This window comes from Chaetura pelagica, unplaced genomic scaffold (genome assembly GCF_000747805.2).
Source record: "Chaetura pelagica isolate M959 unplaced genomic scaffold, ChaPel_1.0 scaffold20, whole genome shotgun sequence".
Taxonomy (NCBI): domain Eukaryota; kingdom Metazoa; phylum Chordata; class Aves; order Apodiformes; family Apodidae; genus Chaetura; species Chaetura pelagica.
The window spans coordinates 3,024,982-3,040,235 of NW_009951958.1; the positions used below are offsets into that span (position 1 = coordinate 3,024,982).

The 15,254-nt window shown below is 42.1% G+C and overlaps 1 protein-coding gene across 1 annotated transcript in view; it reads left to right on the plus strand.

Annotated features, from left to right (window-relative positions):
* The window catches only part of ABCC5 (ATP-binding cassette, sub-family C (CFTR/MRP), member 5), a 44,399-nt gene extending 33,919 nt beyond the window's left edge, over positions 1–10,480 (plus strand). The window contains exons 20-30 of the mRNA XM_009999581.1: positions 1–89; positions 637–790; positions 937–1,065; positions 2,500–2,686; positions 3,546–3,635; positions 5,862–6,051; positions 6,767–6,926; positions 7,313–7,391; positions 7,956–8,069; positions 9,107–9,271; positions 9,992–10,480. Coding sequence (XP_009997883.1) covers positions 1–89; positions 637–790; positions 937–1,065; positions 2,500–2,686; positions 3,546–3,635; positions 5,862–6,051; positions 6,767–6,926; positions 7,313–7,391; positions 7,956–8,069; positions 9,107–9,271; positions 9,992–10,093 — 1,459 coding nt within the window. The 3' untranslated portion in view covers positions 10,094–10,480. The remainder of the gene's footprint in view (positions 90–636; positions 791–936; positions 1,066–2,499; positions 2,687–3,545; positions 3,636–5,861; positions 6,052–6,766; positions 6,927–7,312; positions 7,392–7,955; positions 8,070–9,106; positions 9,272–9,991) is intronic.
* The last annotated feature ends 4,774 nt before the right edge of the window (positions 10,481–15,254 follow it).

The window sequence follows — 15,254 nt, forward strand, 5'->3', positions numbered from 1 at the left end:
CCGACGGATTCTGCGTAGCCCCATGAAGTTCTTTGACACTACACCCACTGGGCGGATTCTCAACAGGTTTTCCAAAGACATGGATGAAGGTATGTCCCACTGCATGTGCTGCATATCCCACATTCAGACCTTCCAGTTAGCTCTCTAATACTCTACAGTCTTCTGCTGTTGAGGTGTTTGTACCCTATATCTATTGCCAAAAGTGTACTTTGTAATAGACAAAGCAGGAACTGGGACGTACTGGGTTTTAGAAGGCAGCTGATATCTCAAGCATGTCCATTCATGTACGAAGAAGAGAACGTGCAGCTGCTTTTGTACCTACAGACTGCAGGTGGACTCTTAGCAGTTAATGCAGGGGGAACCTAGTGTGTCAGGGTGAAGCTGATGTGCAGCAAAGGTAATAATTAAGTCGACTGCATCAGTGCCATTTCTGCAAATAAGAATAATTGGAAAGACTACTAGCATCTCAGAAGATAAAAGCACAACTAATGAAAATGTACACTTTTAATTTGATCAAGCCATGGGAAATCACTGTCTTTGTCAATGATGATGTCTGGCTGGACTGGACTGCTTTTATATAAGTTGTTTTAGTTTTTTGTAGTCAAGGTCTTTCTCTTTTCCCTCCATATTTTTCAGTTGATGTTCGTTTGCCATTTCAAGCAGAAATGTTCATCCAGAACGTCATCCTTGTGTTCTTCTGCGTGGGGGTGATTTCTGGGGTTTTCCCCTGGTTCCTGGTGGCAGTGGGGCCCCTCATTGTCCTGTTCATGGTTCTGCATGTTGTGTCAAGGTAAGTGCATCAGCTGCTTTGATTAAAAGTAAAGATACTTTGACCTATTAGTGAGGACATGAGTTTCTTCAAGATTGTGTGCATCAACATAGCGGTTGGCAAATGGTGGTTGTACATGTCACTGAAAAGCGCTTCTTTCCTTCCAGAGTCTTTATTCGAGAGCTCAAGCGTCTGGACAACATCACACAGTCTCCATTCCTGTCTCATATTACATCCAGCATCCAGGGTCTCTCCACAATCCATGCCTACCACAAAGGACAGGAATTTCTGCACAGGTCTGTCTAGATATCCATCTGAGATTGGTGAAGCACAGAGTAGGGTGCAGCAGATTCCATTCAGAAAGATTTATTAACAGGTTCTAGAGCTGATAACATGCATTGGCTTTAAGAATGAAAGTTACCTTTTGGGAGGGGGCAGGGGGAATGATGGAGTACAAGAAGGGTAAGGGAAAACTCCCCAGCAGTCAACAGGGAAGAACAATGCTGGAGTCACAGGTAAATGCCCTCTTCTTGAGTTCTCTACAGTGCAGCAGGTGGGAATGATAATGGTGAGGACAACATCTTGGCCATACTTTTTCCCTAGTAGTATATTAGGTCTATTTTTATTTTATTACTAACTTAAACTAATTTTACTAAATTAGTACATTTCCCTGCATGGTAGATCAGGCTCTGCTCGTACTTTCTATTGTTGGTTTTTCCTTGTGGTGGTGTTAGTGTTGGTTAGAGCACACTAGCAAAACCTTATTGTTTTGTGTGAATATTGATGAGCTGTTAATGTCTGTGCATATGTCTAATTGGGTAGCATTTATCAAGTAAGTGGTTGTTAGCCACCTTGTTATGCTCTGTTCTTGGTTTTCTCAAGTACAAACTAAAATCTGCAAAACAGACGTTAGTGAGGGGAAATGAGACATCTCTCACAGGGGTGGTAGTAGTTTCCCATGTGAACCTGCCAAAACAGTATCAGGGTCCTGCAGGTGCAAGGTCATGAGACCAGCAATGTGGGAGCACAGGGAAAATGTCTACAGAAACTCAAGACACTAATGCACCAGTTCAGATGAAAGATTGCAGAGGTGCAAATAAGTTTCTTAGCATTGTTGGTGCTAGAGCACAAAGGCATTGCACACTATGCAACAGTGATTGGGTAAAACTGAGTTGCATGATCAGAAAATCTAGTTACTGCCTCTGTGAATCTCTGAAGTGTCTCCCTTTAAATATACTTGCTCAGCTCTACAGTGTCAGGATTGTAAGGTAAATGGTTATTGATGTGTTTTAGTGTCACCAGTCCTGTCAAAACTGAGTGTAACTTCATTTTTACACTTGTTTAATAAATAGCACATCTTTAGCATATTCTGAAGCACTGCTGCTGTTACCTTTAATTTGTAGCCATTGAGCATCCTCTGGGAGGTCTTGGATAGGTAAAGTTCTGGTGAAAGTGTGTAATGTCCCTGAATTTTGTTTTACCCTAGTATGATTTGTTGTTGTACATAGAACCTTGGTAATTTGACTTCTGAGTTTTGAGCTAGGTCAAAATGTGACATTATTCAGGAAAGCCTGTAGACCCTACTTTCATGGCCAAGTGTGAGACTTTGTCAATGACAACTAGTCTTCCCACCCTGAATTCTGATACTGCAACAGGGGTTTAAGTAGCTCTGCTATTTGTAGAACATGAGGCTTCTGGAGGTCTACTGACCTTTCCTGTATTTGTTTCAGGTATCAGGAGCTTCTAGATGACAATCAGGCACCATTTTACCTGTTCAGCTGTGCAATGCGCTGGTTAGCTGTGCGGCTGGACATTATCAGCATTGCTCTTATCACAACCACTGGCCTTATGATTGTCTTGATGCATGGCCAGATTCCTCCTGCCTATGCTGGGCTGGCTATCTCATATGCTGTGCAGGTAAGTTCACATACTATAATATTTCACTTTTAATATAGTTATTGCTTGTAAGTAAAAGTAACACACCATTAAAAATGTTCCGTAATCACTAGAATGGAAAAATAAACTGTTACCCTGTTTTGGAGGGGAAAGCAATTCAGAGTTAGGGCCTCTTTGCCAACAGCCAGATTGTAAGGAGATAGGTGCTTAAGGCTGCTGTTTTGAAGAGCTGCCTCTTTTTAAATAGAAATCATTTGTGGCTCTTTGTATGCTACATAATTGCAATTTTCCTGGCTATTTCCAGAAATTCGATTGGTGGTGCATCAGACATCTGCCAAACTGATGTCTTCATGTATTTTGCCCGTAGTCTGTTGTCACAGCGAACAGCAGCCAGCCTGGCGGCTCTGCGGGTTGGAGTATTTGCTGTTAGAGCTGTCGTTTGGCCTTTCCTGCCTCCTGGTGGCAGTGAGGTGAAATTGCCAAACTTAGGCGGCTAATAATCAAAGCTATTTCTTGTGAGAAACCTTTGTGAACTGCTTTCCACATGATTAATAAATTAAGAAAATTTAAAAATTAACAGTTAACTAAAATTACCTTGCCTTGGGTATCTTTTGGTATTTCGCACCATATACCTGAGTACTTGTATCAAATACCATAGAAACATTTAACTTGGAAAAGACCTTTAAGATCAAGTCCAAGATCAGCTCCTCAATGTCCTTTTTGTATGGAGGGGCCCCTACTTGACCACAGTACTCGAGGTGCAGCCTCACCAGTGCCAACTGCAGAGGCATGATCACTTCCCTAGTCCTGCTATCCATTATGTGCATCTCTTCAGTAATAAATCACAACTCCCTAAATTAATTTTTTCCCATCACTCCAGTTAACAGGATTATTCCAGTTTACAGTCAGACTTGCTTCAGAGACAGAAGCCCGTTTCACCTCAGTGGAGAGGATTGATCACTATATCAAGGTAGGAAGATTATATGTTCAAATGCCTGTTGTAAAATTTCTTGTTGCTGGCATAAGTTAGCCATAGTCTGCCTTAGTACAGAATGTGTGTTTCTGATCTTGTAAACACATAATTGCATGTACTGTAATACTGCAGAGTGATTTTTCTTTTCATGAAGCATGTCTATAAGCATTAACAAGATGAATGGCCCAGGAGCTGGTTGGTAACTAAGGTTACAGGCAGCACTGAAGTTACATGAGGATATGGAAGGTTTGCTGATGCCTTCAGTCAAGAGTGGAGTGTGTGAAAAGGGTAACTGGGAATTCAGTACACTGTTTTATAGTAAAAGGCTGTTCTTCATTCCAAACCTAATGGAACTCTTTAATTTAAACAGAGAACTGTTTGTTACTTGATCTACATGTAATTCTGCTTCATCCTAATAAGTCTACTTCTTTTTCCACAGCTGTCTGATAGAACATATTTCTATATGCTTAGACAGACAAGGAATTGCTCTCATTGCAAACGTAAGAAATGTGCTAGGCCTAAATGCTTAGCAAGCTGCTCTGACTGTTCTGATTATTTGCAACTTCTTCATAACTAGGATTTATATATGCAGAACTGGGTGTAGGTCAGTGGAGAAAGTGTAGCCAGGAGAAAGCCCAGATTTACCAAGAAGATATCTTGCTCTCTCTGAAGTTGTATTGGGGAATTTGTTACATATTAAGTAAAAAGCCTTTCACCTCAAAGACCAGACCTAGTGGAAGACTATGTAGTAATTCTGTACAACTTTTTTAGCATGTGGATTCAATACTGAAGAGGGAAAAAAAAAAAAATAAAACTGTCCAGTCCTCTTGTGGCATCTAAGTAGAAAATTGCTGTGGTTGGTAAACTTGGTGACTACAGAAGCGGAAAATGTATCAGATACTGTCTGGTGTCTCTCACTGGGCTGAGATGGGTTTATCACTGTCAGGCCTTCACTGGCAAAACTTACAGTTTTTTGGCGTTTTTAGTTTGTCTATCATTTTATATCACTATCAAGCAACACTTTCTGTGATTTTTATTTGGATCTCTGGACAGCCTTTTTATTATGAAACTGTAAAACTAGCTTGAATATAAAGTGAAAGGTGGGTGAGCAGTGGAAGACCAGGCAGGTTCTGTGCTTAAACTCCAAGGCTTGGCTTCTTTCAGTGTGGGCTCTGAGGCTGCTGTTAGGAGCACCAAGCTCAAAGTACTGGAGAACTATTGTAGAAGATAATTGCTTTTCCTAAACCCTTAGAGTACAATTAATCTGCTTCTAGCTAGATGTTGCAGATGTCTACATCTGACATAGTCCCTTTTGGATTTCTCTATAGTCAATGTAGGAAATGGCTATCTCTAGAGAGCAATTTATTGCCCATTCTAAGTGTTTATATTAGGATGAGAAAAATCACACTCCAGAAATGCCAGCTTCTTGTAGTGACTATAAAGGAGTTGACAGGGCCTTGGTTCAGTTGAAGATTCTTATTTTCTGTGTGTTTAAAGTTATATGAGATTAATCCTATGACAGGATTTCTGCCATTCTGAGGTTGCTTGTGCCAAATATGGGAAAGTAACCTTGGCTTTGTTCTAAGCATGCTATGAAGGCACAAGTTTGGTTTTCAGAGGCTCTGTTTTTCTATTCAATCTGAACTACTTAATGAGGGGCCTATGAAGGGGCAGAGTAAAATAGTGAAAGTGAGCAACTTGAAAGGGAAGGGGGCTGACTGATTCAGTAGTTCAATAGAGCAGGAGACAATTAGGAGGAGGGTACCATTTGTACAATGTGTTACTTGAATGTTTTCTGCTGTATCAGAATCAAGAGGTGACATTGGCATGGCACAGTAAATGAGATGAAAATACAGAAGGTTTTCCATCCTGAAGCACCCAGTCTTTCAAGTGCCACAAAAGTGAACAGGAATGTGCTCATATTAATAGGTCCAAATTACATTTTGAACCTCATTGCTTAAAAACATTGTTGTGTAGAAGGACCAATGTCATTATTAGAGACAACAGAAGGGGCATAGCAGAGTGGTCAATGTAACTCAACAAACTTCTGAACCAGTGGGCTCCCACCCAGCCACGCAGCTCATCATAAAACTGCCATAAACTGATACGGGCTGGGTCTGTAGGGAGGAACGCCTGCTGAAAGCTGCAATTGATAATTCTACTTTCTGGTGTTTTGTTTACAGGGAACTGACCTTCTCTTTTTTTTTTTCTTTTTTTTCTTAGACACTTTCCCTGGAAGCTCCTGCTAGAATTAAGAATAAAACTCCTCCTCTGGACTGGCCACAAGAAGGTGAAGTTATTTTTGAAAATGCAGAGATGCGGTACCGAGAGAATCTCCCTCTAGTACTTAAAAAAGTGTCCTTTACCATCAAACCAAAGGAGAAGATTGGCATTGTGGGAAGGACAGGCTCAGGTAAGGAAAAACACTAAGCAGAGTTAAATTACTACTTTTCCAAAATAAGAATGGAATAGAGTGGGGCAGTCATATCAGTTCTCCTCTGTCTTCTCAGTGTTTGCATAAATTCTCAATTGCACAGGAGTAGTCCAGCAAGCCTGTCAGTGGGGGATTCTGTTTATGTACATCCATGAGCAGGATTCCTAGGAACAATAAAAAGACCAAGTTCCATTTAAAGTAGAGGCCTATCCTACTATGCCTGAACCAGTATGCTTATAATGTTGGTGCTCCAAGTCACTTATCAGCACAGAATGCTGCCTTCACCATGCTCATACTTTCTTGAAAGCTTTTTTTGTGCTGATGCTGTAGCCAGGTTTGGCTCCAAGCTATGTCAGAAGTCTGTATTACAAGGAATTAACCCCCCTTGATTGAAATTAATTCAAGCAGCTCCAAAATGTATTTTCTAAATAACAATATTGCTGTATTTGGTTTATGTGGCAAGGTTTTGGTAGTGGAGGTGAGGTGGCACTGCAGGGATGGCTTCTGTGAGAAGAGATTAGGAGCTGCCCCTACAACTGTGTAGAAGTTTAAATGGTGAACCCCAGCAATTTACCAGGATTGTTTGCCAGGACTTGATCTTTAAACCCTTTTCTTACACATGAACAGTCCGTAAAATGCTTTCTTGTCTCAAACTGTAGAAACACCGGTATTGTTTTTCCTGTCTCATTTTTAGGGAAGTCTTCCCTTGGCATGGCACTCTTTCGTCTGGTTGAACTGTCTGGAGGCTGCATTAAAATTGATGGTGTGAAAATAAATGACATTGGTTTGGCAGATCTTCGCAGCAAACTTTCAATAATTCCTCAGGAACCTGTGCTGTTCAGTGGCACTGTGAGGTTAGTGAGACCATAAGGCACAAAAGAAAAAAGCTACCCCCTTGTACTTGAATTCAAATAGGTGCCTGGTGAATGTTAGTTCTCAGGCATTCAAGCTTCTGGACTCTATTTTGGGAACACAAAACCCACAGCTAAATGATTTTGGCTGTCCCAGTGCAGAACTGGATGTGATCATTCTCTAAGAAAGTCTTGCTTTCTGTTTAGATTGGCTTGAAGCTTTCCCCAACTCTTTTGTTTTTTAACTTCTCTAACCTTTGTGCTGGGAGCATCCTTGGCAAGGAAATTCTGTCAGTGGAAGGCTAGATGGAATCATCCATCCAGATGAATTAGCATGCTGACTGCTCTTTATTCATTACTGAATAAAAATTGTTTTCTTCCCTGTCCAGATCAAACTTGGATCCTTTCAATCAGTACAGTGAGGAACAAATCTGGGTTGCTTTGGAAAGGACTCATATGAAGGAGTGTGTAAGTATTATGTGCCCTATGGGAGACGTGCTTGCGTTTTGGCTTTCAAACCTAAGTATTATTGTATATTGTATAGTATGTATATTATTATAGTATATAGTATAGTATTGTATATTGTATAGTATGTATGCTGCAGCAATTCCTGCAGGGGCTAGGTTCACTCTTCTCCTGATAAAGACCATCAGGAAATCTGTATTCGTGGTGATATGATTTTGCACATGGCGTACGTTTTTGTAGAAATCAAATATTTTGTACTTAAATTATTTTAAAGTTACTTCCTGAGAGAACACAGCTCTTCCAGCTTAACAACTAATAATGTTCTCAAGGAGCTGTCACTGAGTGACATGGGCATTTCCATCAGCCTGAGCAGGTCTGATCTTGTATTGTTGCTTTAACATTAATTGCTTGTTATTAATTTCCCCAACAGAGGGTCAGCAAAGTGCAACTGATGTTTTGGAATATGGGCAAAACGAGACTTGCAAGAGGAGCAACTGTTTGTCTTGTACTGTGGAGATATTAAAAGTCTGTGTGATGCTCTAAGATTTTTGCCTCTTCCTTACACAGATCACCCAGCTGCCTATGAAACTTGACTCAGAAGTGATGGAAAATGGGGAAAACTTTTCAGTTGGAGAGAGGCAGTTACTGTGCATAGCTAGAGCTCTACTGCGTCGCTGCAAGGTGAGCATAGTCCTGCAGAGCAGGAGAAAGCAAACGGAGAGCAGTGAGTGAGCCTTTCTTGTGCCAGACTCATTCTGTCAGAGGAATCACACCAACAGTTACTGCAACCCACAGGGTGCAGGGTCAGAACAACTAGGAAGGCATCTGTAGCCAGCTGCAGAAAGGTATGGCTTGTTAGTGTTAATAATAGTGGGTCAGACTGGCCTAAGCATTTATTCAGTGTCCTCTGACTCGCGAGCATCAGATTCTTTCCTCCTTCCATCTTGTAAATGTCAGCTAAGTACTTTCCCTCTGCATGGTGTTCCTCTAAACATAATCTTCAAGTGGAATTCAGGACCATGCTGTGCCAGTGAAGTTAAGGGTTTTGCAGGAATGGAAGACAAATAATAAAAATGAAAAAGGATATTTGGATTGAGATTTACCAGGATTCTGATTTTAACATCATCCTCTTCTTAAATATTGCACACCATATTTAAGGTTCCCTCTGCATCTCTTTTTAAAGCCAAGACTACTCAGCCAAAGTTACTGCTCTCTCTACAGTACTTAGACAAACTGAGTCTAGTTTAGCTTTGACAATACACCACTTCAAATCAGCTTGAGTCTGAGAGGAAGAGTAATTCTTTCCAGCATAAGAAAGCTAGTAAACCTGCTTGGTAGTGACTCATTCCAGAAGGAACAGTCACCAATAAGGATGTGTCAGAAAAGCCTACTGGTAAAACTTGTATTTGAGATTTAGCTGCTGAATGTGAAGTTGAAAACAATGGAAACTTGAGGCCGAGATCAGAATCCAAGGATCTTGGGGGTCTAGGATGTGACCATAAAAATGCAGGTGTGATCCATAGGGGTAACTTTGTTGCAGGCAATAACAAAGAAAACTGAAAGGGTGCTTGTACAAATGACCTTTGAGGCCAGAGCTCTGTAAGGACTGCCAGTTGTGGCAACTCTTGGTCATGCTAATTCTGTCCACTCTCCATATTTTTATGTTCAGGGAGGGAAGGTGTTACTATGAGTTATAACCAGGATTGTCTTGCTTTCAGATTTTGATACTGGATGAAGCAACAGCTGCTATGGACACAGAGACAGACTTACTAATTCAGGAGACTATCCGGGAGGCGTTTGCAGACTGCACTATGTTAACAATCGCTCATCGCCTGCACACGGTGCTGGGCTCCGATCGGATCATGGTGCTAACACAAGGACAGGTAAGCAGCAAGGCTCTGGCTGCAGTTCCTGTTGCAGTCTGGCAGTGCCATGTGTGTCAGCTGAGCTGAAGGAACAGCTAGTATTGCAGAGTAGAAAATCCTCTGTGTACAGCCATGTCCTTGGTAATAATATTAAAATAATATATTATTGCCTGATTGTGACAAGGTCAAAGAGAGCAAAATTTCTTTTATGCTCCAAATAGGTACCACAGAGTAAGAGTCTCTCTTCTAAAAAAGTTTTTTTGAAAAAAAAACACTTCCCTTTGTAAGTTAAATCTGAGATTTGTAATAAAGTTAAACATCTCTTCTAGGGCTCAGTGACATTTTCCCATCACTTTCATGAAGTCCTGTGCTATCAAACAAGCACAGGAGAGAGACTGTCCACTTTTTAGGCTTCCATGTGGGAGCCATAAACGATTAAATGTTAAAATATATATCAAGGCTCCTAAAGGAAGAGAAAGCAAAAAACTCGTAGTATCTGCCGCTGTTTGCAAGAGCCACCAGAGGTTGATTCCAGCTGGGTAGTTACAGTGTTTGAGCTAAATCGAAGCATTCCAGGTTACAGTATTTATGCATCAATACACATTTTCACAGCCTCTGTCACCTAAAGATTGCTGCCATGTTTTGGTTTCTTTACTAGTGCATCACAAGTCCAAGGGGTGGGAATCCATTTTCTGCGGGCTTTTACTGACATACTATACATGCCTTGTTTGTTTTCAGGTTGCAGAATTCGACACGCCGACTGCCCTTCTGGCCAACGAGAACTCGCGCTTCTATGCTATGTTTGCTGCTGCAGAGAACAAGGTTGCTGTCAAGGGCTAAAATTCAGGGCAAAGTCACTTTAATTTTGGAGAGCTACTCTCCCTGCCTGTGGCAGGGCCAGCTCTTCTTTCTTCTCCTTCAAGCAGATCCTTGCCTTTCCATCTCTTAATTTTTAGCACAATGTGTAAAGCCAGAGAGATTTTTAAAACTGTGTCAGAAGAATTCTTCGTGTTTTTATTATTGTATTTATTCCATAATCATATTACTAATTTTTTGTTATTAAATGCACTCTACAAATGGCTCAGGGAGCCATAGTTATAAATGTATCAGAGGCCTATAATGAAGCTTTATACATGTAGCTATATCTATACATAATTCTGTATATAGCCTATATTTACAGTGGAAATGTAAGCTGTTTATTTTATATTAAAATAAGCACTGTATTAATAACAGTGCATATTCTTTTCTATCATTTTTGTACAGTTTACGGTACCAGAGATCTGGCTTTATCAGACTGTATCAGACACCATTTTGTCTCTTACAGTTGGTCTTTTCCTAGTGCCGGATTTTCTGCGTGTCTGAGTGGAAGTGAAGCTTTGCAATAGTGTCCTTTATTGTTACATCTTTGTTGTCTAGCGCAGGGGAGAAGAGCTCTGTGGTGTAACTCTATTGCATTGTAATTTATCAAAGCTATTTGGAGCATCTCTAATGTTCACTGCAGCAGCTGCTGCTGCTTCCCATTATGCTTTCCCAAAGCAGGGTTTTTAGGGATCTCCTAAGTGGAGAACCATTTTTGGGTCACAGTAAGACCTCATATATTCTCAGTGTCCTGGTACAGTACTTCTTATTGTATCAGCAGGGTTTATTTTAATGAAAGCAAGTCTGGGCTCTTCTTGCTTCACTGATCTAACACAACCAGAATATAACTGTTCATGGAATGATCTGCAACAAATTAACCATAAGGTTCAAATCAGACCCTGTATGCTAGCAGGAAAGCCTTTTCACAGTTGCTTCAGCTGACTGGCTCTGTTATCTTGAAGCTGCTAACACTCCTCAGAGGTTTAGGGTGGCTCTCACTGGCATGGGTAACACTAACTCTTTTCTGCTCACTTATACTGAAGTTAAACAACATCACTATTTCCTCTTTCTTTATCACACACTTCTTAAGGAAACAGTACCCCACCCCACGTTTTCTGGAACTTTAAAAAGGTTCCTGTTGATCAGGATGTAACACTGGTGTAGGACATTGTTTTCTTACTGTAAAGAGACCTACCTCAGGTTACTAGGTCCTGTGTAGTATGTTGCCATAATCACTGTACAACCATCCCTGTTTTACAGGACCTGTGGCCCAGGTGGGCATGGTCGCTCCTATAATAGCTGTGACTAATTGAATGGTCAGCATTGCATGTTGTTGTCAACTTGGACATTTTGTAGCCTTAGCATGTTTGCAAAATGTCTCCTGGAGGCAGAAATCTGAAAAGTAAATAAAACTATTTTGGGTTTTGTAAATTTTACTGGCTTAAGTCGTTTGTTTTGGCCATGTAAATTGCTTCTCACCTTTTTGAGCCTTGAAGGACAGTTTTTGCAGGCTGTTTTGTGTTTTTTTTTCCTTGTCTATGCACCACTGCCTGACCTTTTTCCTTCTGGAAGTGTTTCTTTGAAAGTGTAGGGGATAATTTTTGTGCCCTCCAGCATGGGGGCAGCTTGCAATATATTTGTTTGTGTTGAGCAGTACAGGGAGTAATAATTTATAGTGCAGGTATTCAAGCCAAGTAGCAATGGGAGAGGTCAGATGTTTCCACTTTCTTTACCTGCAGATGTTACTGTTCATAGTGTGACACTACTGCAAAGTCACAGCAACAAGCATTTCTACCACTACCTCAGGCAAATAATGGCATTAACAGAGCTTAGACTGTAGCTTGAAGGTAGCAGCATTTACAGCCTTAGTTGTAATTGTTCTTTAGTAAGTCTTTTCCCAAGCAAGAACTAACTAGCATTGATCTCTACCCTGCTCAGAGGCCCAGACCCAAGCTTACACAATGTCAAGGACTGGCCAACATTTTGCTCAGTGTTACTGAATTTAAGGAGCAGAGTGACTACATTGTAGTTAGGAAAGGGCCTCTCCAAAGAACACTCAGCTAAGTGGGGGGTTCTTTTTCAATTTGAAAACTGAGGACAAAAATTGGGGAGAGAAGCATGAGAGAGCAGGGATGTTAGGCCAAAGAGGTAATGCCCTGCTTTTTCCGTAAAAATCAAGCTGAGTAGAATGTGAAGATGAAGGCTGAATACCTTAATGGGAGAGGCAAAGAGCATGGACTTCATCTGCCTAAACAGTTAAAACAGTTCAGTCTGTTGTCATGTGCATCTCTGTCAAGGACAGGATTCTATTGGGCCCTGCAGAACTGTGTTTACTCCATGAACTTCAGTATTTCCCTTGAAGAAAAAGGGCTAATGTACCTATTTCCCAAGTGCCACTGGTGTCAGAGCATGGCTTCATTTTGCAGCTAAGGCTGAGCTAATGGCTGGCTGGGCAAAGGGAGCCATCCTGATCTTGTCCTCCTTCTTCTTCCAGGCTGGGAGTTCCTTCTACTTTCCTGATGCCAGCACTGGCTCTTGCCTGGTCCAGCAGTGACCCAGTTGAGAAAGCTAACTTGCAGAAAGTTCACCCTCCAAAAGCAGGAAGGCTGTACAAAGGAGACAGGAAGGCACACCTGGAAGGGAGGTGAAGTGGGGCTGTTCTTTTCAGTAGGTGCTAACTGTAATACTAGCATAGGTAAGAGGAAACTGCACTCAGGATTCATTGCACTACACTGCTGCTTCCCAATTATGCTCTCCTAAAAAAAAGGTGAATACTTCATTGCTGCTTCAGTGAGCTAAAAGAGTTCAAGGTTTGAGAGAAGGGCCTGTGATGGAGCAGGCCAACAGTTGCCTGTGGATGGCAGGGGTTAGCTCAACCATTTTGTTAAACCTTAGCTTCAGCAGTCTTGCTTTGGAATTAAGGAGACAGACTGCCAGAGGGAAATGTTCTTTCTGCTGTAATCACTTACCTGCTTCATTTGGCACTTGCCTCTCAGTACAGAAGCATTGCTTCTCACAGGGGTGGCAGTATTTTTTTTTATTGGCCTTTGTCCTGAACAGGACCCAGGAGCAAGTTGTGGCCTGGCCCAGGGGTCTGTCACTAAAGTAGAAGAAAGAAAAAAACATTTACAAATAAGACTGAAATATCTGTATCTTGGAAGCATTCCACAACAGGTTGATGATGGAATTTTCAGGAATTGGGTCCTGCTTTAGGATTTATAGTGTGATATCCCAGAAAGAACTTCATCCTGTGAGGGGTAGGGTAAGGCTGGGATTGGGACAGAAGCTTTCCTTAAAGAGATCCTACCCAAAATAGCATGGGTATTTTGGTTACACATCCTAAGAAGGAGGTTACACATCCTTCTTAGTATACAGCAAAGGCTGTGGCCCAAGACTTGAAGGAGATTTGCCTGGGATAATTGGTTTGCTGTAGTAACCCTCTGGAATTTTAGTTGCATTAGTTTTGCTTATTCTGTCCAAATGTAGTGAGTGTAGGTGACCCCAATTAATTATCATAAGCTTAAAGACTCCTAGAATGTGTTCCTGCTCATCTCATCTGTCTGATGAGTGGAAATACTGTACTTGCTTGGGACTTCAATCAAAATACAAGTAGGATTCTTCTGAAATTACCCAATGCAGTTAATGTGGGACTAGGTTGGTGTAATTAAGTGCCAAGTCAGGCCCTGATGCTCTGGTTTGAACACCTGAAGACACTTCACCATTACCTTAGGTGAAGATGAGGATCAGATCCCAAGGGGCTGGTGCTGTGGTCTGCATATTACCTGTAGGTTAAAGCCAAAAGGGGGATCAAGCAGATCAGTGTTGCTGGGGAAAAAAAAGTTTGAGAAAGCACAATTATTTCAAAAGATAAATGGTATGAGTGAGAAAAAGTATAAATGTAGAAAACCTGATTTATAAAAGGTTGTAGAGAGAAAAGTGGCAGGAGAAAGTCACTCCAAGTTACAAGGGCATCAGGCAAAGACAAAATTGCTTCTTGAAGGTGCTTCAAAAGAACATGCTGAGAAGATGCAGGATGGCTGTGATGCCCTCATCAACCAAAGAGCTTTCCTCAATGCTGTCTTGTTTTTTACTGCAACTGTAGTGTGTGTTTTACTATATATGAGCAATCACACAAAGGTTTTCTTTATAGTCCCCACTTCATGTTGGTCTAGGATAATACTGTGATTTGTTTTACCCTTGGTTCAGCTGATGACAGCAGCCAGATTGTGCTGGGGCCACTGTTTCTGTCTCTAGCATGACAATGCAGTGGCAACTCACTTGCGAAATGGTGCAGATGTTGCTGTTACTAGTGCAAGGCTTGGGAGGCTTTTAGAGTGTGGCACTATGGGCTTATTAGATCCAGGGAATAAATGTTCCTGTGTCATCAAAAAGACATGCCTTGGAGATTCATCAGGTGGCTGAGCAACGACAACAACTCACCGAAGTGTCACTACCTGGGGTAGCCACTCCTGGGCTGCATGGAATTCAGCTCAGTGCTACTTCCAGCACACCTCCTTTCCTCCAGCTTACTGTCTCCTGCCCTTGCACGCAGAGAAACAAGGGATTGTGCAAAGATAATTTTGTGGTTTCTGTCCTTTCTGATTTAGGAGGTCAGCAGGGGATGGTGTGATTGATTGCCTCAAGGGCTGGGGAAGAGGAAAGCTGGCGTCTGGGGGCAGTTCAGAGAGAGTGATGAAGGCAGCCAAGGTGGGAAGGAGGAGATTTTAAAAAGGGGGTGTATGGGGTGCTGGTAGAGGGAGGATCTTTAGGGTTAGACTGTGAGCTAGACATGAGGGTTGTGAGCAGGAGCAGGATGGTGGAAGCCAAAACCGGTGTGGGTGGGATGCGGGTGCATGTCCCTGCTGGGAGCCGGGGCGTGGAGGGCTGGGCAGAGGGAAGGCGAAAATGAAGCATCCGGGCTGCGAGGAGGACGAAGAGGCAGAGCTGGGTTAGACTGTGAGCTAGACATGAGGGTTGTGAGCAGGAGCAGGATGGTGGAAGCCAAAACCGGTGTGGGTGGGATGCGGGTGCATGTCCCTGCTGGGAGCCGGGGCGTGGAGGGCTGGGCAGAGGGAAGGCGAAAATGAAGCATCCGGGCTGCGAGGAGGACGAAGAGGCAGAGCTGGCGGAGGCTGCCCCTGAA